Source organism: Pleurodeles waltl, chromosome 9 (genome assembly GCF_031143425.1).
Source record: "Pleurodeles waltl isolate 20211129_DDA chromosome 9, aPleWal1.hap1.20221129, whole genome shotgun sequence".
Taxonomy (NCBI): domain Eukaryota; kingdom Metazoa; phylum Chordata; class Amphibia; order Caudata; family Salamandridae; genus Pleurodeles; species Pleurodeles waltl.
The window spans coordinates 376568192-376591881 of record NC_090448.1 but is presented as its reverse complement, the minus strand read 5'-3'; the positions used below and the strand labels follow the sequence as shown (position 1 = coordinate 376591881).

Below are 23690 nucleotides of genomic sequence, written 5' to 3'. Positions count from 1 at the left end.
TTCAGTTCTCCTTCCAGCCCCATACTTCTTTGCTTCTCTATCTTGCTCACTTCTGGTTTCTTCACCTCATCCCCTGGTGCATTCACATTCTATCTTTCCTCTTCTCTCCCAGTTAGCCACGGGTGATCCTGTTCTGTTTTTATGTTCTCCAATGAATGATGGGTTGGGCACGAGAATCTGCGTGTTTCTGCTCCTCCACTGGATAGTGGGTCAAGCAGTAGACTTTATGTGTATTCACAAAAAATGTGGTAATAGCGTACAATAGATGGAGAAGTGAACACGCCGTCTAAAGAGAGAGGCAGAGAACATGATCTCATCTTAGAAGCCTCAGAGGAAGCCCGTTTGGTGAACTAATCTATATGTTAGTGGAATAACAGAAATTGAGATGTATAAAGGCTATTCATAATTGGGAACTCGAGTGGACATTCAGTTGATAACTTTGATTGTTATAGGTTTATCAACTAACATATTGAATATGACTACTTTACTATGCATTGTCCTTATAAAGGAGACTGCTAACTTAAACAGACATCCTAAAATATTACGATTGTGGGGTCACTATGAGTAGGGTAGACATTTCTCCCACAGGGTAGTTTAGAGGTCTGCAATCAATCAGTCATGAACAATATAATTATTTATATGCACTGATTATATTATAGATTGCTGTGAATAATATTGAGTTAACATATTTGTGATATTTATCATTACACATGTTCCTAAATATGTTATAGTTTTTGATGAGATTTTAGGTTTGCAGTATGCAATTTGCATGACATAAAGACGTCCTCTGGTATACAGAAATAGAATTTACAGGCTGATAAAATGGCAAAGATAATCTTTAAAATATTAGATTTTTATTGACAGTCTTCACCAGTATGGAAACCACACATAGTGAGGCACCAAAGGGGACTATCCTGGCAAATCCAGGACACACTAACATACATTTAAAAGCACCATGAATGACCTTCTTCCACATATTAGCTCTCCACAGTGAATGATTTTGGCTTTAGGAGTTCCACCTGCTGCTATATCCTCTTGTCCTTAGCCTTCAAATGTATGAGCTATACCATGCTATCTTAGAATTAGTACAATTATTATAAATTGTTTAGTTCATTGTTTAGGATCCATGACATTGTATATGCAATGTATCATTTTCTTAACAATCATAGATGACCCTCTTTGTTGGAGGACATGCTTGGCTTGATTCACATAGGTCTAGTCCTTGGCCTGACAATCCATTCTTCAATTCTGACAGGAAGGAGATTCCTGGAACCATGACAAAAGAAGACGTGCTTGATCCTCCGTCGGAGGATGAACACAGGCCTCTAGATTTCCAGAGCTCTCTTCTTGAAAGGAGGAAGAAGCCGGTGGTTCATCCGGCTGCACCAGCTCCACTGCCCAAGGATTATGGTAACACTCTTCTCATATTAATATTATACTAAATGAAGGGACCACTTTTTTAGGCCATCTTGAAATACCTGTGCAACAACTGAAGAATACAATGGTACTACAATACACTCAATACACTATACAGTCAAGGTCACTGTGTGTCAGGTGGCATGTTAGAGATTTGCAGGAGCAAGTTTTGCATTATCACTTGCTTTGGACTCCCCATTTCAATGGACAACACACCATTTGCAACCCCCAAATATAATTTCCTCAATCCTTTCAACAATCAGTACACACTACTCCAGGATAAACCTAAATATGACATATGGTACTGTTGGAAATGTTGGGGCAGATTTGCCACACAGGGTTAAAGATTAAAAAACGCCTTTTATGTGGCTGTATGCAGTACTGGTGTGCAGGGCTACTAATTTGTACTAGGAACAGGACATAGGGTTTAACTGCTCCCCTGGGGGAGGATAGGGAGGTTGAGACAGAGCGAGAGAGAGAGAGAGAGTGTGAAAGAGGGAAAGAGTCTGTGAGTGTGTGTGTGTGTGTGTGCACAGATCAGCACCAAACATGTCATGAAAAAGACATAGCTAACTATCTTATGTGGTCTTTTTGTTATTTGGTATACATCTCTCAACTGAATTCTGAGAAATCTACCAAAATGTGAAGAAAAGGAATTCATAGATATCTGGGAGAGAAAGCTGCAAAACTTTACAGAATGCGAATCAAATTTGAAATCTGAATAGCAGTAAACAGCAATTTGCTACACCCATCATTTTCTGAGCTTCACAAACTGCAGTGAAATGTGCTGACCTTGTTAGGTCGAGTCTACAGGATGCGCGCATTCTCTGCTGTCACTCAGCGACCTATTGTATCTGAAAACAAATACTTAAGAGGGGCTTTTAGCCCACCCATTGCTTACTATTTGTCGGCATCATTATCACACTTCTTAACTGCTTTCTAATTCAACAGAGCGTGCCAGGCTTCACTTCCTGCATCACTTATGCTCCTTGTGTGGCGCATGGATGAAGTCTAAATGTGTTTCTCTTAATTAGTGTTCGTCCACTGCTCAAGTAGTAATTGAGGTACTATTTCTTCTTTGTTTTTTTTGCAATTTCTTTAATAGTTCGAATTTGACTCAACCCATTGGAGCACTTTACATGAACACAAGATACACTACACAAGTTGCACTCATTTCTCTTTAGTGTGTGATTCTGGCATCAGCATTCTGGGAGCTTTGTACTTGACAGCAATTGAGCAAAGATGACTACTTGTGTGTGCATTTGTTTTGCTATTCTCTCCACATCACACCACTCCACTCTAGTCCACTCCAATCCTCTCCACTCTAATCTATTCCACAATAGTCCACTCCACTTTAATCTTCTCCACTCTAAACTACTCCAATCCACTCTAACCCACTCCAATCCACTCCACTCTAATCCACTCCAGTCATTCTAATCCACTCCACTCAAATCCACTCTCCAGCCCACTCTAATCCACTCCAATCCATTCCACTCTAATCTACTCCAATCCACCCTAATCCACCTAATCCACTCAAATCCACTCTAATCCACTCTAATCCATACCACTGTAACCTACCCCAGTCCATTCCACTCTAGTCCACTCCACTTTACTCCACTATAATCCAGTCCAATCCACTCCACTCTAATCCAAATCTTTCTAATCCACACCATTCTAGTACACTCCAATTCACTCCACTCTTATACACTCCACTCTAACCCTCTGCAATACACTTCGTCCACTGCACTCCAATTCACTCAAATCTAATCAACTGTACTCTATTTTACTCTAATCCACTCCACTTGAATCCAATCTACTCCACTCCAATTCATTCTAATTCATTCTACTCCAATCCACTCCATTCCACTTGAATCCATTCCACTCTAGTCCACTTAATCCCACTCCACTCTACTCCACGCCACTCTATCCAATCTAATCTGATCCACACCATTCCAATCCACTTCAATGCGCTCCACTCTAATCCACTCCATTCCACTCCAATCCACTCCACTCAAATCAGCTCTAATCCACTGCACTCCACATTAATACACTCAATCTACTGCACTCCAATCTACTCCAATCTAATCCACTCCACTCTATGTTACTCTAATCCACTCCACTCAACCCCAATCCAATCTAATTCACTTCACTACAATTCACTCTAATTCAGTGTACTCTAGTCCACACTAATCCACTTGAATCCATTCCACTCTAATCCACACCTATCCAATCCACTCTAACTCACCCCACTCCACTCATATCCACTCCATTACCATCCACTCCACTCTCATCCACTTCACTCCAATCCACTCTAATGCACACTACTCTACTCCAATCCAGTCTACTGCACTCCAGTACACTCTACTCTAATCCACTGTACTCCAATCCACTCCACTCTTATCCACTTTAGTCTAATCCAATCCAATCAACTCCACCCTTATCCACTCTAATCCACTCTATTCCACTGTAATACACGTTACTTTAATCCTCTCTAATCCACTCCACTCTGATCTATTCCACTGTAATCCACTCCACTATACACCACTCCACTCAGTGCCACTCCACTCTACGTCACTCCACTATACAACACTCCACAACACTCCACTCTACAATACTCTACTCTATGACACTCTACTATACGCCACTCCTCTCTACAGCACTCTATGCCACTTCACCCTACAACACTCTGCCATGCTCCACTATATGACACTCCACTCTGCAACACTGTACAGTATGCCTCTCTATGCCACTCAACCGTATGTTACTCTATGCCATTCCACTCTGCGCCACTCCACTCTACAATAACTCTATGACACTCCACACTACAACATTCTATGCCATTCTATGAAACTCTACTTCACTGTACAACACTATATTCCATTCTGTGACACTATACGACTCACTGTGACACTCCTCTCCACTCTACCACACTCCAAGCCAATATATATATATATTAGCCATGTTGAACAGCAGCCACACTTGTGTCAAATAGGGCTAAGCACATTGCTAAAGCCAATAGCTCCTGCATAGGGGAGACCTATTGGCTTTGCCAATACTTGTTTTTAAAGATGTTTCTATGGGTCCATTTAGGGGTAGGACTGACACCCAATCCTTTGCCGGTGTAAAATGTCCTTTTCACAAGAAAAATAGCTATTTCTTTGGACATGGCGTATGGAAACAGACTGTGAATACATTTGCACATTTTTTAATTCCTTTACAAACTTAGGGAGAGATGCCACTAATTTCCATTCCATTGTAACCCTAACCCAAACTCTACACTGGTGCTACTGTGCACAATGCGTGGTATGCCCAGTAGTTATGTTTCAGACACTCGAAGTATAAGGAAATTAAATTTTGTTTTGTCAATAACTTTTGAACTGTTCAATGAATTGATTCCAGAACTGGAAGTCACGTGTTACAGCTACCTCTGGTTGCCTGGTGCAGGTCAAACGGGTCAAAAAGCATCATGAAAATTTCGTGTTTGGAGTATGTGTATACAAAATCCCCATTTTCGTTTTTTCCTTGGTACTACACGGATCAAAAACTGGATCAGAATAAATCCTTTTTTGAGTTTTGGAGTAAATCTTTTCCAAAGGTTCTGAGTTATTAGGAAAGTGTGGTAAGAAACACGAAATAGGAAATAAGTTCATTTGTTTATTACAGAGTCCAAACACTAGGTCGGAGAATACAGCAGTAGCACCAACCGATTAATCTAATTGGAAGAACAACCAGTAACAATAAAAGGAATGTATGCAAATGAGCCCATGCAGGTAAATGAGAACAACAGAACAAGGTCACCCAGAATGCATGCACATAAATGAAATCAATAAAATAATTGAAAAAAAAAATAAGAAGTAAACAAAACAATACTTCAGAAAACAATGAATAATAATTCAGTGAACCTAAATATATATGCATTTCTACTTTTGTCTGCACTACTTCCCCAAACAACTTATTAAGTTAAAATTTTGAATCCGTTTCTTAAGCATGGCTTACCGGTCGGAAATCGTTTTTCAACACTCACAAAACTGGCTGCTGAGATTTTCTGTGTTGGTCTGGCCACCATTACAAAGTTCACAAACATTTTCTGATCCTCTTTGGGCGAATCTACGACAAAGCTGTACAAGGTGTGGATTTTGGGGATAAAGGAATATGTCATCACCCACCTCCAAAAATACACAAAAATGCATTCACACACAGGTTTACAAAAATGTATTGCTCCACACCTAGTTTTGGTAAAAAATGATGCTGGTTAGCAAGGGTTGAGGACAATGAATCACATTAAATATACACAAATACAGTGAGAAAGACGTTTGAAACTGCTTTGTTGAAATAATTAGTGATCCATAGAAGGGCTGCAAGTGGTCTTTGGGATCGGTGAATGATGAGTATGTCATACTCACACTGAAAGGTACCTGTGCATCAGAGCACTCCCTAAGCACAGCAGCCAATGTTGTTGACTTTTACTTTAGTAACTTCCTACTTCATTTGCAATGATGCTCAAAACTACTAATATAATGTAATGTAGTAGCTTATTTTTCTTAATAATAATATATTAGAATATATCACGTAGATACATGAGAATAGAATGCAGATTCATATTTCAATTGCGACATTTAGAAATTCAAAAATCAATACAAACTCGTGATAGTGGAATATAATCACATGTTCCCTACTCTCTCTTCCTGATAGTCAAAGTTACTAACACCCGGCGGCCCCACCAAAAATACAGATTTAATACCATCTTCCCTAGTTTGCAAATATGTCATGCTAGTATGAGTGAACGTGGAATTTCTGTAAATGTTGTAACTGCATTGAATCTCCTTTGGATCAGACTCCTCTCTGACATACTTCAGTTAGACATACTTCAGTCTGACATACCTCAGTTTCTAGGATAAACCCAGGTTGGAATGCAGCGGTGGAACACCTTCTTCTTGGTGGTCAAGCGCTTAAATTCTCTTTGCTTTCTCAGATGTGTTCAGTTAGGGCTTTACATGGGTTTCCTTAATAGGTCCATACATTTTTCCTCCCTGATAATGTTGTGTTGTCCCATTTTCCAGCATTCACCTTCTTTGACCCAAATGACCCAGCCTGCGTAGAAATTCTGTATGACCCCAAGACCACGGTCCCGGAGCTGTTCGCCATCATTCGTCAGTGGGTCCCCCAAGTGCAGCATAAAATCGATATCATTGGAAATGAGGTGAGTGGAAAAGCTGCTGCTGTCTTGAAAATGTGTCACTCTTTTTTTAAAATTTATGAAATGTGCTTTGATCAGTCTACACCAAAGGCATAGTGCTCTACAACGAGGTGATTGAGAATTAGTACACAACATCAGATGACGTCTGATGGATTATCGTATGGAACAAGGAATCCCAAATAGAGACAGGATATAATATTGTTATCACACTATTGACAGACAAATTAGCAGAAGGTATGTGCACAGAAGGAGGCAAGGATCTGGTATTTGTAACTCCCCATTATTATACCTTGAAGATAAGACAAATGCACATATATTTGGAGTTCGGTATAGAAAATATGTAGAAACTTGCCTTTCGATCTTTTATCCCTGGATATTGTGGTAACTATATTCTGTCCCATCAATGCTTGGGATTCGGTATTCCCAGACTACCCTGTCTAAGGCTTAAACAGTTTTTTTTTCTCTCTTGTGTTTCTGAACACTGACAATAAAGAAAACAACGTTTCACAAATGTGGTGGTTCATGGGACCTTCGTGACATTGTTTTAAAGGTTGAGCAAGATCCCTATACGTTTGATATACTAGTTCAGTTACACAGTGATCAGTAAATATTTTAAGATAGTAAAGGCAAACAACTAACATCAAATGCAGGCAAAATTCTTACAACTAATGTAGAACCTAAATGTGTCAGTTCTCTGAGGTGTGTAAGCAGGTGGCATATGCAGTGTTTTACTCAAACCACAGATATCCTGTTGTAGAGATGCTTGTTGTTTGCTCCAAAAGCATTTAGTTAACATACAGCACAGCACAATGTTTGAAACTAGATGCTGTATAATGTAGCTCTATCAGAAAGACTAAGGGCCAGATTGACAAGACACTGGCTCATCACTACCGATGCGCCAGTTTACTTGCTTCGCCCCTGCCCTACCTAATGACACCATGGGTGCGCAGAATTTATAATATGGCGCACCATGGCTGTCATTAGGCCAATGGCGTCAGGATTTTTGACACTGTTGTGGCACTTTGCTCCACTAGCGTCAAAAATGTTGACGCTTGTGAAGCAAAGTGCAGGGAAGCCCATAGGTTAATATGGGTGTGTCATTCTAACGCCTGCTCTGAGCAGGCATTAAAAATGGCGCCAAAAATGGTGCAATGAAAACGCGTAGATTTCACAGCGCCATTGTTGTCGGCCTCTTAACGCCGGGATGCCCCCTTGCATACATTTTGCCTGACGCAGGCATAATGTGGCACAATGCATGTATTGTTCCTCTTTGTAAATATGGCACAGCGAAAATTGCCTCCTTGAGCCACATTAGCATAAAAAAATGGCACAAGTGTGGCGCAGTGAGGTGCTAGGGCCTTGTATATCTGGCCCTGAGGACCTCATTACAAGCTCCTTGCACCGCCATTGCATCATTGTTTTTGCCGCAGTGGCGGCGCTGGCAGTGCTCTGCACTGCTCCATATTTACAAACTGATGCTTTGGGCCCAATGCGTCAGTTTGTAAAGCCCTGGGTCACATTATACCTTTGCTAGGTACAATGAATGCAGGGTAAAAAGTCACATAGAACTGACACAGTGAAATTTACAACTTTTCACTGCATCACTCTACGACTTCACTATGTCAAAATTTTAGTGCCTGCTCAGACCAAAAGTAAAATTGAAGCAAGGCTTTTTCCATTGGGACTCTCCTCACATTACTGGAGTTGCAGCACTTTAAAGACACAACTCCAGCAATGCATCACTTCAGTGCCAACAGATGCATCAGAATTTGTGACACATTTGTGAAACGTGCATCATGGAGCTCTGTATTTCAAATACAGTGCATCCGTGGCGTCGTTACGAGATGTGGGACGGGTGCAAGAAATCTGACGCATGCATGACTCTGTCACAAACGTGGTGGATGTCCTGTCTGTTATATTATTATACGTACCAATGACAATAATGCACTTATAATTCAGTGAATGGGGCACCTGCCATATTTTTTATGGAATACCTGATGCGACAAACTCGAAATAAGGCCATCTTTCCTTCTTTTACTAAAATTAGTACTTGGTAGAGTGTAATAGAACATGGCTGTTGTGTGCCTCATACACACACTGATTTTAGTCTGTGGTGTGTATGTCTGAGTGTCTGGATGCCTGCCAAAGGCAGTCTGACGCTTCATGTGCATAGAATTGCATAGGCACTTCTTCAGTGCTTAGCATCTGAGAAAACCAAGAGACTGGATGTTCTGTTTTTCTATTGCTAACTGTACTCATCATGTAGTCCTGTACCCCCACAAACAGTTATTACTTTTAATTAAAAACCAAGAGCAGGTTTACGTCCAGTCCGAGTTTGCCCTTATTACCATAGGGATATAAAGCGCTCTCATTCAAAAACATCTGTAGTAAATACATCTCTATGAGCAAGTCAAGGGAATTCTACATGTGAGCCTTGCTCACAAAACAAAATGCAAACTCAGCTATCTAGATGCCATATCACAGACCTCAGCTATTTAGATGCCATACCACAGAGATTTATTTGCACAATGTCCATCTTGCATCATGACAAAACATAACTTTACAGAACAATGGCTGCACACGCACCCACCTCCTCACACCCTGCAATCACAAAAGTATGTTTATTTTCCTATCCAAAATAGCCTGGGGCACCACCTCAGTCCCTGACAGCATCTACTCAAAAGTTACCTACTCCTGCTCTGGGGTAAGATCTCAATAAATGGTGAGGCAACAACTAATATGTCCAAGCAGGTGTGAGGTCATGTCTTTCTAGGTGCCATCTGAGCCCAGTTAATTGTTTGGCTACTCTTAAAATTTCTGTCTGTAGAGTGTGAGACATGTAGACATGACCAAGATCCAAAGGTTTGCTCTATTGTATGTAGTAGGGAAGAATCCAACCTAAGCAAATGCATACCTTGATTAGTCAGTCATGGAACTGACCTGCAATGTGAGGTGCCACAGGTTTGGCTTCCGTGACTCCATGCTCTGCACCTCAGCTGTATCTCGCAAGACCAGCCTGGTGAGATGGACCGCTAATAGGTACCTGCCCGTCAGTCACTTGACTAGGTTTAGTGCCAAGGCTGTCCAGCTCCAGGGTACTCAAAGAGCATGGCCAACATCCTGTAGGATGTCCGATTCCTCCAGGTTCCTACTAAAAAAGTGATAACAGTCTCCTTGTCTGCAATGCTCAGCATGGCACAGTAAAAACCTTGAAGTAATGCCTAATGAGCAGTGCTGGAGCACCTGAACTTGTGTTAAGTTCAATTCTAATTACATAATTTTCTGGAAAATTCCAGACTTCACATAGATTAATGCCCCTACTAAAGGCAACCAATCAGAATTCAGCAGTCCTCATTAATAAATCGGAAGAATAAAGGCTTACCTCATCCTTCCTTTTGGAAAGTGGCCTCTCCATTGCTCTGCAAAACCTTGCAACTTCTGCAGTGTCTCACAGTACTCTAATCACTGTAGGCAACTTAGGCCCATATTTATACTTTTGCGCTGCATTTGCATAATTTTTTTAATTGTATTTTGTAAGTTTGCACCGCTCTCACATAAAAAAATGACGCAAAGGTGGCGCAAATAAAGTATAAATATGGGCCCAAGTCCTGCAACTTAGTGTAGTGAAAACGTTTGCAGTAGGAACATCACACTTGGCCATTCATCTTTCAGGGTCTATCTTTTTACCGCTTAACACTCTTTGTTGCGTCCCTCTGAATTGTGTTTTCCCACCTTGGTTGCAGATACTAAAGCGTGGTGGCCATGTGAATGATCGTGATGGGCTGACTGATATGACTCTTCTTCACTATGCTTGCAAAGCCGGTGCTCATGGTGTGGGTAAGCAAGCACAACACTAACTGCTGTCCCTATAAGTAGGTATTTGATGCAACTATTTGATTGACTCTAGGGAAGCTAGTCTTCTGTGTTCCCTGTTCCTATATATAAATGAAGGGAATAAATGTGCAAGTTCCACAAAAGTACAGTGACAGAGTTCATCTCTTTTGTTTAACATCAGATGTAGTTAAGTGTGATGTAGTGATTACATGTACCTGCATCATGCAGTCCACAATCTGTTAGTTCCTCAACTGCATTTATTTGTGACTCCAAACTAGACCTATATTGGCAGTGGGCTTTATCTGTTGGGTGAAATCTTAGTAGTACTAAGTAGAGGCCTCATTGGCTATGGGTGGGTTTTTTGTCTATAGGTTTAACAGTATGCTATAGTAGCGTCATCCTAAAGCATTGCCATTACTGTGCTGTTGTCAATCCTGTCTTGTAATTCAAGCTCTAAGCAGTCCATCCAACAACCCTTTAATTTGGAAATTGATGTACAGCACATGTATCCTGTTCTCCAAACTTATATGTTGCAGGTGATCCAGCAGCTGCCGTAAGACTATCCAACCAGCTTCTTATTCTAGGGGCTGATGTGACATTGCGCAGCCGATGGACCAACATGAACGCACTGCACTATGCAGCATATTTTGATGTCCCTGAGCTGATCCGTATCCTGCTCAAGTCATCTAAACCCAAAGGTACACTACAAAGGGGGGAGTTTTAGCCTACATTATGAACACAGATACTGATCAGGTTGTAGGCTAAGAGGGAAAGGCTGTGTGTATATCACATTCATAAATAGTGGCAGCACCTCTTAGGTTCTAATTCATGGAATTTGGTGCAGGGATACCAGGGGGTGGGAATTTCTGATTCTAGCCCGTATCTCCACACAAAGTTCCAGTGATTATGTATTTTTCCCACGAATGGGAACTTAGGGCCAGATGTATCAAAGGATTTTACCCATTCTGTGACTATGGGAAAATGCTTTAGTACATATGGCCCTTAATGCTCAAACCTCGGAATACTGCATCCTTTGCTCACATTCTCCTCCTTCTCTGAGCAGGAAGAAAATATCTGCTGGAGGGTCGGTGGGGGGGGGGGGGGGAGGGGTACTGTGTTGGGGGCATGGGAGCAGGACAGGTTCGGACCTGCCTGTTAGAAAAAATTGTTTACTCACCCAGTGCTGCTTCAAGGATTGGGTGGGTACTAGTAAGTGATGCTGTCCACAACTCTTGCCTCTGTAGCACTACAGAGAGGGCATAGGTTTTCGGGCCTGGAATTAGAGTCCGCAGTTAGTGGACCCAATAATTTGACGTGCAGAAAGACTCTGATTCACTTGATGCAGTAGTTCTCCTGGAGTTTTTGCTTCTGGTGAAATACCAGTTATCACAATTGGGATCTTAGAGGTCTGCATTGACTTTTCACTTTTAGGGGAGGGCTTAAAAGGAGCTCAATGACCTTGGATATTTTGGATGAAGCAAGGCTGCTGAGCAATGTAGCACTCCCTCGAAGATAGTACAGTACAACATAGCATACAATCACAAATGTATGAGTAGCATGTATTCTAAGATTCTCTGAGTTTAGATATTTGGCAGAGTTGTGGGTGTTCTGAAAATACAAGTCAGTAGTGCAGACCTGCTACATACAATTTACTACATCAATATACAGTTACAATAAACGCACTAAATCAAAACCTAGCACTGCTGAGGATGATACTACAACCACTTAAATAAATGCAAGTGTAAGCTGTTAGAACATAGGTAGGTTTAATGTTAGGATTTGGGCAAGGGGAAACTTACCCTTGGGTTAGGATTGGTCAAGGTGTATGATTCAGGTTTAGGCTTAGAGTCGTGACTACAATTAAAGTAGTCTTTAGATTAGATGTGGCATTAGCTTAAGGGTTATATTTAGGGTAAGATTCAGAATTAGGAATAAACTCAGGGTTAGGTTTTGTTTTAAGCTTAAGGGTAGTCGAAGGGTCAAGCAGAGTTATGGGGTAAGGGGGAGCATTAAGGCTATGATCCGTGTCATGAGTATGGCTATAAGGGGTAGTGTTAATGTTAGGGGCAAGATTGGGATAATTCGGATTGTTAGAGTTAGGTTTTGGGCTAAGTTTGATGTAGATGTACAGTTGGAGTGAAATCTACGTAGTAGCTAATTTAATTAAATACGTACATCGTCAAACAACCTGTAGTGAGATGTAGTGGCTTTTATGTAGTGATTGATGATGTAGCAGTGTTTTATGATGTGACATACATCTGAGTCAGGTTCTAATAGCTTTCTTCTTGACCTATGGCTAGTGAGCGAACTTCGTCTGCAATTCTGGTGTAAGGTAAAAATGATATCAAACCAATTCTCAGCCTTGAGTGAGGGAAACACAATGGCCCTCAAGAAGTATTTTCTAGTGAAAAACTCAAATGCTACTTCTTTCACTTATCTGTAGTAATTAACCAGTGCACATATAACTTGCACCAATTTATGGGCCGAATTTAGAGTTTGACAGACAGGAAACTGCATCACAATTGTGGTGTATCTCCAGTCCGCAATATTGCAAGTGCATTATAACCTATAACACTTGTAGTACACCATATTGACTCAGTACCCATGTGCTTAACTCTAGATAAGGCCCTAGGCTGCATAAAGGTAACAGTTGTGATCTAGTTGATTACAGAGCATGGCATAGAGTTCTCCTAAATTACTGCTTCTAAAGCCCTTTTACACCACAAAAGCAATGGCCTTACAGGTCAACCCTGTGGCTATGCAGTAGTGTGCATTGACAAGCCAGTTGAGTCTGATCATACTACAGGGGTTGCATTTGAGCAATGAAAGCAGTCAGGTGTGGATGCAGATGAGGAAACGTAAAAGCTATGCTCACTCTCAGTCACATGACTCAATTATTAATGACTTTTAGGGGGCTTCTATGGTGTCAGCCCCAGAATAACAGCTGTGTAATCGTTATCTTTTATAATAGTCCTTATGTTTCATCCCTGTTTGTTGTAGTGGTGAATACAACGTGCAGCGACTTTAACCATGGAACTGCGCTGCATATTGCTGCATCCAACCTGTGCCTCGGAGCAGTGAAGTGTTTGTTGGAGCATGGTGCCAACCCCACTGTAAGGGTAAGGAGAATGTAACTGACACACAGGCAGTGAAATGTCATGCAAACGCCTATGATTAAGATGGCATGATCAATGGATCAAAAGTCGTAAACACATGCAGAGGGATTAATACAGAGATACTGCTTCTTTCACCAACATCATGATATCATTAAGCACTAAAATCAAAAGTAACCCAGCTTCTCAATGACCCACCTTCAAATCATCTAAATAATGAGTTGGTTCAAGAAAAGTTCCACATTTTCCTGCTGAAAAACTCTCTACTGTCTTAGATACCTCTGGAAGAACAGAAATTGGTAGGTAGTTTGGTTTCAGGGGATGATTTATTAATAGTGATATCATAATTGCAGTTTTTTGGCACTGTCTTAGAGTTGAGAGAACACTTGTAGAAATTAATGTCATATAACATCACTGTCTCTGAATCTTTACTGAGGAGTTTAACCAGACAATATTCAATGGTAAGCATAAGTTCAAGGAGGCAAACTGTCTTTTCCCCTATTCTGCAGAGGTATACGCCTGTTAATGTGTAAGTACACAAGCATCACAACACTGTTACAGATGTGTATAAAATGCTGGAAGAATTAAGGTCTAGCATACAGAAAATGTTTCGAAAACACTAATATTACTACTCTGAACTTCCCAAAATTTTAGGTGAACTGCAACCGCTTCCTGCTGATCTTTTTCACAACATGTCAGATAAAACTGCACTACAGCAACCGTTAGGCTCAAACATATGTAGAAATTATTTTAGGCACACATTCATTTATGGCAGCCTCTCTCATATATTTGTTGAGCCATACATTATCACCTGTAAATAATGTTTGTCAGTTGTTTGAATATGATAATTAAATTACAATTCCCAGTTAATCATAAATGGCGCCTGGCATTTAACATGGGCTCTATTCTTTAATTAATGTGTTGAAGTTGTGAATAAGGGATAAGTCACCTTTGGAAACTTGATCCTCCACATCCCTGGAAACTTGCACATTTCTGCCCCACAAAAATAGAATAGTTTCAAAAAGTATAGACTCACAAAAATACACAGTGTGGTTAGAGTGATTACGCGTCCAAAATAATTTTAATATAGGTGGGGTGAGCACACCTCAGAATTACAGAATTAACGAGTTAGGTGTATTCAGGGAAGACTGAGAACTGGGCTCAGAATAGACATCTGTGCGTGTGGTATCTGTGGGTGGGTCAGCTAGCAGAGATGAGACATTTTTCAGGGGGCAGGGGCTTAGACAAGAGGAAGCATAAATTCTTGACACTTTTATGTTTGACAGATCATGTGTTAAGTTAGCAGTGGCAATACATTTCCAACGCCTCTGCCTCTTTTGATTTCCTGATCTCCTTTGTGTCCTCTGGTAGGCCTAATGGTGTGTGAATTAAGTGGGCAGACATTGACCCTGATAGTATACTTCAAATTCGTTTTATTAGGAACTCCTTGGAACTGGGCTACTGCTTGCAGGATTAAGTAATTCCTACTATGTTGTTGGAGTATTTTGATCACATTATTTGTTCCATTTAGGCACTTTTGACATGCCAACTGAAGGCCACACAGAAACAAAATAGGGGATGGTTCGAGCGGGCAAGCACTCAGGCCTCCGGGGATTTAAAATCAGCCCCACCTAGTATTCCACAGGATACAGTGATAATCAAGTCCCTCCGTCTAAAGTATAGAGAGGACTTGAAGACAAGGAAGAAAGCTCTTCAGGAGGAAGCTTGGGCAAAATTGACCTTAGCTGAGGAAGCAAATGATAAGTTGTTTTGGGAGATAGTTAATGCACCATTCTTCTAAAAATAATATTGCCCTTGAGCTTTGTACCTTTGTTTCCTGTAATGCCTGGGTGGCCACACTTCTCTGAAATTTTTAAACGGATTAATAGGGGATGTGGTTTAGAAGGGTGTGAGGTGGTGTGCAAGTGGAACCCCTCCCCTTGAACATCTCTCTTGATGCGGTACTTTCAGCTCTGCATGATAGTGCAGGGGACAGGGTCCCTAGCCTAGATGCGGTGTTGGTAGACATATTTAAATTGGCCATTAAGTTTTGGGGACCTATCCTTACAAGGGTGTTGCGGGGCACCCTACACCTGTGTTGCTATATGTGGATGATGCCGTACTGTTATCTAGGATTCCAGTGGGTTTACAGAAACTGTCGAGTGACTCCAAGGGAATGGTGATTAACAAATCAAAAACTTTTCCAATGATTTGTGGACATAAATAAAAAAATGGAGAACGTTTTTATTAATAACACCCCAATTGTTAATGTAAATTCTTTTTGCTATTTGGGGGTCTCATTTACATGCAGATCTCAACCATTAAAACTAAAATGAGCAGAAACTCACAAGGGATCCTTATGTTTTCAAGCAAATTAGGTAGCTGACCTGTTAGAGATATGGCGGAAATATTTAAGGGTAGAGTTGTGGCTACTGCCGCTTATGGGGCTGGTCTTTGCAGCTACACAGTACGCACACCCATGCAAGTGGAGGAAAATGATTTTATTAAAATGTCTTCTCTGCTTACCTACCTCAGCATTGACTATGATTTTGTACCAGGAGGTAGGTTACAACATCTGGAGAATGTGCTCCTGGTAAGACCTTTGTTATGATTTGGGCAAAAGAGAACTAATTTTACTACATTGATTATTCTAGATTGCCTAAAACTGGATGACGCTTTACGTATTCCTTGGCTAGCCTATTTTAATTCCTCTTTTAGCACTTGGTTTACATTATCAGTATAGTCAGATAACCTCCAAGTGTTATCACTTACCAAGAAGTCTATTAAAGAATATTTTTTGCAACATACGATGGAACGGAGAAGGGGCGTTGAAAAGAAAACCAACAGTTGCCTTTTACATGTCTCTTTCTCTTGAGGAGGGCTGCAAACATTACCTATCTTGCATCACTAATATCCAGCATTGCTTCAATTTGATAAGATTTAGACTTGGTGTTGTGTATCACTTCGTGGCTTTTCCCAACATGAAGTCTTGCCCACCGGACACGATCCCATGCCTGTGTGACAGTCTGAGTAAACAAAGCCCGTCACACTTGTTTTGCAAATTTTACTTGCACTACATGTGTTTTTATCTTAAACCCATCTTTTTTGCACAGAATCTCAGAGCTTATAAAACTGCTCTGAGGTCTTTAATTGCACTTATTGATCCCTACTTATGTTTTAATGTTACACTTTATATTTTAAAGTCAGTTGAAAGAACTATGTCGGGTGATGTAAAGAAAACCTTCTGCAACTCTACATTCTGGATGATTGGGGCCCTTGTTGCAGATGTACCTTTGTTGAGACCATGATGAACACTAAAGGCACTAGGCCTCAAAGGATGGTGGAATACTTTCCAATTGGCTAAGAAAATTGAGAATCTATATTTGGGCCCTATTCACAAGAATACATTTATACATGTAGATTTACTCAGACATAACCCTACTCATGCACATGGTGTAAATCTGCACTTTTTTGCCATTCAGCATTTCCGTGTGTAGATTTATACTTAGGTGTCATTTTATATGTCTCCACCTCCTGAGGGTAGGAGGTGGAGACCTCTAAGACTGAATTTATAGGTGTTAAGTTTCTGCTAGTAACTTTCTACATGAAGGTAGTGATCTCTGCAACTGTGGCACGGATCTTCCTTTGAAAAAGTATAGGGAAAATGAATAAAGTGTATTATTAAAAAATTATATATATAATGTATCTCAATTTAAACTATGTATGTGAAACAAATACAAATAATTATTTTTACTTTAGAAGTAATAGAAAATAAAATGTTATACCACATTAACTGTTCAAAATGTCAATTGAATATTTGTATGATTTAAATATATTAATTTATTTTACAAATAATATGTTTTACACAAAATACAATTTAAAAAAACCTAGCCAACATTTATATTTGTAATTTATGTTTAGTAAATGTAATTAAAAGTTGTTTTTAATGAATATTAATTTCACAACTCCTCTTTCTGATTAATCTACAATGAGCTTATATGTGGAAAGGGAACAATCTTTTAAAGGACCCAGAAAGGGGCACTAAATGCAAACACCAATTAAACAACAGTACAATGCAGAACCATGACTACTCAGAAAAGGGGCAGATTGATGATTTGTGAGTTCATACGGCTGCCAGTTTATATGTTTTATTTGGCTTCTTCTTGAGTAAGAGGGCAGAGGTTAATATAATTGTCTCTTGGATCCAATAAGGTTCATCAGTCATTATAGAATATAACGGATTGTGATGGTTGGTATCTTAGAGGTGTACAATAATATGGTTTGTTTGCATTCTTCAGTGCAGTGAAATGAGGTGCATTAATTTCGTTGGAATGTAGGATAACTCGTTGGCATCCTAAGAATGAAGTGCAGTGTGGTGTTGTATTGTCCCATTACTCCGGGTACTACTGAGAGGTATTTGTATTGTTACGGGGTTATATTTTCAAATCCAGATCCTTTGCATTTTTTAAATGTTTTAACATACTCATTGGTATTCTGTATTTTCCAATATTGTGAGGCTGAATCTGGCTCGGGAAACTGGACCATGTTGTTTTGCACTTCGCACTTTTATGCTTACGGTGTGCTGCTTTGAATCAGACTGAGGAGACTGAGCAGGGCAGGGGCCTGTGAAATTGGGGCTGATGTGAGAATTTGTACCTTTGCACCAACTCCCTGTCAGCCATGTTGCTTGGGCTATCAGTCCTTGGCAGGTAGCGGCCTAGCTGCCACCATATGTTGCCTCCTACTCATCAGAATGAGTACAAAAAAGAGGGCCGATGCATTGAGGCGCCGCTGGCAAGCTTATGACAAGCCCATCTGCACCTGTCCGAGCCTGGCTAGGGGCCAGGAACGCTGCTCCCCTGATGGTAAACAGGATCTCCTACCCATCATCTTCATTGCTAGCATTAAGACAAGTCCTGCATAAAGATTGCTTACATGTGTGCTACCCAGGGGAGATGGCTTATAAGTGCAACATGTGTGCTTTTATGCTTACAACGAGTCGCCTCCCTGTTCATGAGTTCCGGATAGAAGCACCCACTGCTCTTTGTTTCAAATGTTTGTTATTAACTGTCCCTCACTGGTACAGCACCAAGACGATATCTATGGTATTATTCAAGATCAATTACCTGAAGTGCTATTCCTCATGGAAACCTGGCTCAGTTCAGCTACTGCAGCTGAGTCAATATCAGCCCTACCTCCTGGTTACAGCATTGAAAGATGTGATAGACCCTGTGGCACAGGGGGTGAAATAGCGATTACCTATAAAACCACAGTCCGCTCCCCTGTATGATTCAGGATTGTGAAAGTGCCTTATTGTAGATTCCTTTGAATACAAATGTTATCTTCTCAGACCTTCTAATATATAGACCCCTGGACCCTTCCAACACCTTTAAAACAGCCTTGACAGACCATATGGCTAAATTAGTACTTATGTTATCCAATTTTAAGATTATTGGAAACTTAAACCTTCACTTTGATCAGCCTAGGGACAATGGGTTCACAACTTGATGGCCCATTGAAAAACACTTTGTCCGGATTCACAAAGGTTCAGCATTACTTTTTTAATTCTACACTGATGCTAAACCTTTTTGGGGATTCACAAATCAACACAAACTGGTATTTGCTTTGGTTTGTATGGAAAAGTAACGCAAAGCAGTGTGAAACATTGCTTTCCATTACATTGTGTCAATTGGGCGTCACATGGGCATTCCTGTGTTACCACACCTGCTTTTTGATGCTAAACCCTATTCTGTATCGTCAGTAGACAGGGTTTAGCCCCAAAAATGTATGCTGCTAAAAAGCAAGCGTTAAACAGAGAAATGTTTTCATTTCTCTGTGCTTTTCTGACTTTGCATGTGTGCTGCACTGTAAAGCACACATACAAAGTAGGCAAAGCTTTTTCACTTGTCCAGGCATAGTATTTTGTACCGGAAGGATATCTTCCTGTACAAAATATATGCTATACTCACGCACACACCCTAGCACTATGGCGCTAAGGTGTGTGCGTGGCACATGCCAGCTTAAATCAGTGCTGGCGCTAGGGAGAGGGGAGGAGTGCGCCATACCTTTGTGATTATGAGGGTCTCCTGCTCTCTCCCTGTCATGCAACGCAGTGCAACATTTTTGGCTATTGCACTTTTCAGAATCTGGGCCATACACTTTAAAATCTAACTACAGCGTATAAGACCATGAATGTATTAGGAGCCCCCACCCCCATTCTCCCTGAACTTATGCAACCTTATTTACCCACACAAACTCTTCATTCAGCCAGCTTAAACCTGGAGGTTAATCCATGGTTTAAAAGAAAAAGAGTAAGAGGATACTCCTTTCAGGCCCTGGCCATGCCCTAAGGAACAGTCTGCTCTCATACCTAAGGAATACACTAAACCATTGTAGCTCTAGGAAACAGCTCAAAACTTGGCTATTTGCAACCTAATTATTTTTCTTGGTTCATACAATGTATTTCAACCTCTCTGATTGATTTCTGTTGTGTGATACTCAAACTTAAAGGGGAAGCGCTGGGAGGCCCTGTTGTTGGGGCAGCCATGAAATTTGTTTAGTGTCCCTCTGTTGCACTGCAAAATATTGAATCAGAATCACTAGATTGCTGTGCATAGTACTTAGGCTCGTATTTATACTTTTTTAGCGCTGCATTTGCGTCATTTTTTTTATGCAAAAGTGGTCCAGAGGTGGCGCAAAAAAAGTATAAATATGGGCCTCATTGCTAATTAAGACGCAATAAAAAGTAGTGGGATACACCCTCTTGGACATTGTGCAGTCTACAAGGCTAGCTACAAGAATGCACTGCAGTTTGGTGGGTTATTGTTTCTATGGTGGAACTTTGTGGGTTAGAGCCTTTAGATCACAGCCGAGTGGTATGTGTACCTGTGATTGACTGAAATGTGGTAGGTGTACGTTTCAGCTTTTAGAGCAGTTTGGTATGGTGGCTTGTTTAGGATACCCCTGAAATAAGATTATTTAACCCTTCTAGGTGCAGTGTGAAGGTAGCTGACTAGTGTCCCAAGACGTATTGCAGTGTGGTGAATTAGCATCAGTAGGGTACAATTGGGTTTGGTGTTTCTAGTGTACAGTACATGAGGTTTTAGCATCCCTGGGTTCCTTGTGATAGACTAGTACCTATAGGATGTAGTACAGTTTGCGTAGGGAGCAGTATGGCGTATTGGTCTCCAGAAGTTGCAGTACAGTGGGTTGGTGTTTCTAGAATCCAGTGTATTCTGCCTGGTCAGTGTCCCTAGGATGCAGGTAAGGATGCTGGGTTAGTGTGCTTAACTAACAATGCTGTTTGTTTGTATAAATGTATATTTGTGCATGTGTAGGGGGTTAACCCTCCTACAGTGCAGTGTAGAACAGTACTTAATGTACCTAGGCTCCTGTGCAATGTGGTGGTTTATTATACCCCGTGTTGTAGCTCTGAGTTATACTATATTGTTAATTGTATTTAGACCACTTGTACCCAAAGACTATCTTGCACCTTAGATAAGAGCAGGTTAGTGTGTTAGGGAACATTGGAAACACTGCAGTGTGACAGGGCTGTGTTCCTTGGACAAGTGGTGCATTACTGTTACTATGATATGCTGTCTAGTGCGACTTACTATTTCTATAAAACGCTATTATGGATGAGTGTTCTCAGTATGTAGTGCAATAACATTGGTTAGTGTCCCTGTGGGTTGTGGTGGGTTGATGTTCCTATACTCCATGGACGTCATTTAGGGGTCGCAGCTGCGACCGCCAGCTTGCCCTTTGCAAACCCTGGCACTACCTTTGCGACCCCTTGCCTCAACGGTGGCAAAATCAGTGCTAGGAAACCAGGGGCAGCTCATCTTTACGGACGTCACTTGGTAATCCACTTCCTTGTTTTCAATCAGTTTTTTTATTCCAATATAGTAAATGAGATTATATTATTCACTATTACTGTAATAAAAATGGAGTACATTTAGCTGGACTATGAGTCTATGACCCTCCATGGTAGCTGAGGTAAGTAAAAACCACTTTTTAATGTATATTGTGTACATGCTTGCAGGTGTGTACTTATGTTAAAAAAAAAGTGTGTTCATGGGTGAATGTGTTTGTATGTGTAAGCGTGTGTGTGAGTTAAAGTAAAGATAAAAAAAGTGTGTGATGTCACTTCTACTACCCCTGGCATTTTGTTGAATTAACGTCCGTGCTATATTCCAGTGCTTTCTGGTACGTTAGTGCTTAGGACGAGTGTCGTGTGGTGGATTAGCAACCCTAAAATGCAGTGTATTGTGTTGGGTGAGTGTGAAGTTATGTCCCCAGGATGCCTGTATATTTTTTCCAAGGCCGCTTGATCTAGGGCTCTGTTCTGATCAATGAACCAATCAAACTATTCCTTGATACTATTTGCATAAGCATATGCACAGGGCCTCTTTCGGTGTACATGCTTTGCACTGGAATTCCGAGCTTAATCTTTCTACTTTAGATTTCAATGCCTAACATTGGACTTCAGAGCTTAATCTGGCTTCATCTTAATTAACCTCTGCCTTAGGATCTCTTTATTTTCAGACATATCAGCAACCTGGCTGAATAAATCAGTGACAAGTACACACAGGGCTGCTCCATTATTAAAGCCATCTTGTTAGTAGGTTAGGATCACAAAGGTTTCAGTTTATACCCAAAAAATCACGTTAAACTGAAATCTGATGTACTGGGGACACTTTAGATAATACATTTTCTGGATTCTCAGTCCCAGTCGACCTAAATAGCCCTTATAGTTTCGAAATTCGCAGACAACTGGGCAAGTTTAGTCTGAACTCTATGGATAATGATAGGGAGATGATCCTCCAGTATCGTGATTCTTAAACACAGGGTATGCACACCATGACCTGAACCATCACAGCTCTTTGTTTATTGTCCTCTGCACATTTAGAGCAGAGCCCTTTTATTTAATTTATTCATTTGCCTTTCTTACAGAGAAAGTATACCTCCTCCTATGAATCATGTTCCAATGTGCAACATAAATACATCTTACTTTCCCAAAATCAAATGGCATATTTCCTAGGTGGGTGGTGGACAATGCTTTAAATGTGATAGCTACCAACTTACAAAGCCTCACTTTCTGCCTTCCAGAATAGCAAAGGGCAGAACCCTGCTGATGTGGTGCCTGACCCAATGGACATGACCCTGGACAAGGCTGAGTCTGCCATGGTGGCCAAGGAGCTGAAGCAGCTGCTCCTTGATGCAGTGCCGCTGAGCTGCAACCTACCCAAAGTCACCCTACCCAACTACGACAACATCCCTGGCAACCTCATGCTGATCTCCATTGGACTCAAGCTTGGGGACCGGGTCCTCGTGGATAGCGAGAAGGTAAATGGAGTGTGTGTACAAGTATGTGAGACAATATTAACACCTATATCACACACACAGGTAGTCTTGTTGTGTTTGTTTGGTGTAGTGTGTTTACATGTAATACTATGGTATTTTATATGAGCCTATAATTGTGTGAAACCCTGAGGAGTTTGTGTATACTCACCTATAAAATGTCACACTTTGAGGAGATAAAATACCAGATAAATACTGGGACATACAGATTTTAGTGTCTAAAAACCAAAATCCGCATGCTATGTTCCATTTCCAGGGCAAAGGTGTAATATGTGATAATTATTGCACATAGGCCCACATTGGTGACGGTTTTTGTCGTGTGCAATAATTATCGCACATAAAACCAGGCCACTTGTAATAAGGAGCTTGGTGTGTATATGATGTGTATGCCTGTGTAATCTCTGGCAGTCTCTGTGCCTATTTGTATCTGCACTGTGTTTAATGGTGTCACAGCTGAAGGCAATTTATATTTTTGTGTGCGCAAAATATATGCCTGTATAAGATTCAAAGGCAGTAGGTGTGGGTGTATCTGTACGCCTGTGCCAGTCTCCTAGGGTATGTGTATATCCATGTGTCTGCAGTGCATTTATCTGTCCCACTCTCAAAAGCACTCAGGGCCAGATGTATAAGAAAGTGGTGCATCAGACCTGATGTGCCACTTTTCTTGCGCCACCCTTACTCCCCCTAACATCACCATTTAGCGCAGTATTTATAATACAGCGCACCATAGCACACGTCAGCACAATAGCGTCAGAACTGATTACGCTATT

The 23690-nt window shown here is 40.8% G+C and overlaps 1 protein-coding gene across 2 annotated transcripts in view; it reads left to right on the top strand.

The window, feature by feature from the left end:
* Positions 1-23690, top strand: part of CLIP3 (CAP-Gly domain containing linker protein 3) — a 131311-nt gene that overhangs the window by 76065 nt on the left and 31556 nt on the right. The window contains exons 2-7 of one of the 2 annotated variants that reach the window (XM_069206973.1): positions 1256-1410; positions 6477-6616; positions 10357-10450; positions 10984-11145; positions 13448-13566; positions 22669-22905. In XM_069206973.1, coding sequence (XP_069063074.1) covers positions 1275-1410; positions 6477-6616; positions 10357-10450; positions 10984-11145; positions 13448-13566; positions 22669-22905 — 888 coding nt within the window. In that variant the 5' untranslated portion in view covers positions 1256-1274. The remainder of the gene's footprint in view (positions 1-1255; positions 1411-6476; positions 6617-10356; positions 10451-10983; positions 11146-13447; positions 13567-22668; positions 22906-23690) is intronic. The other variant, XM_069206974.1, reaches the window with a different exon arrangement.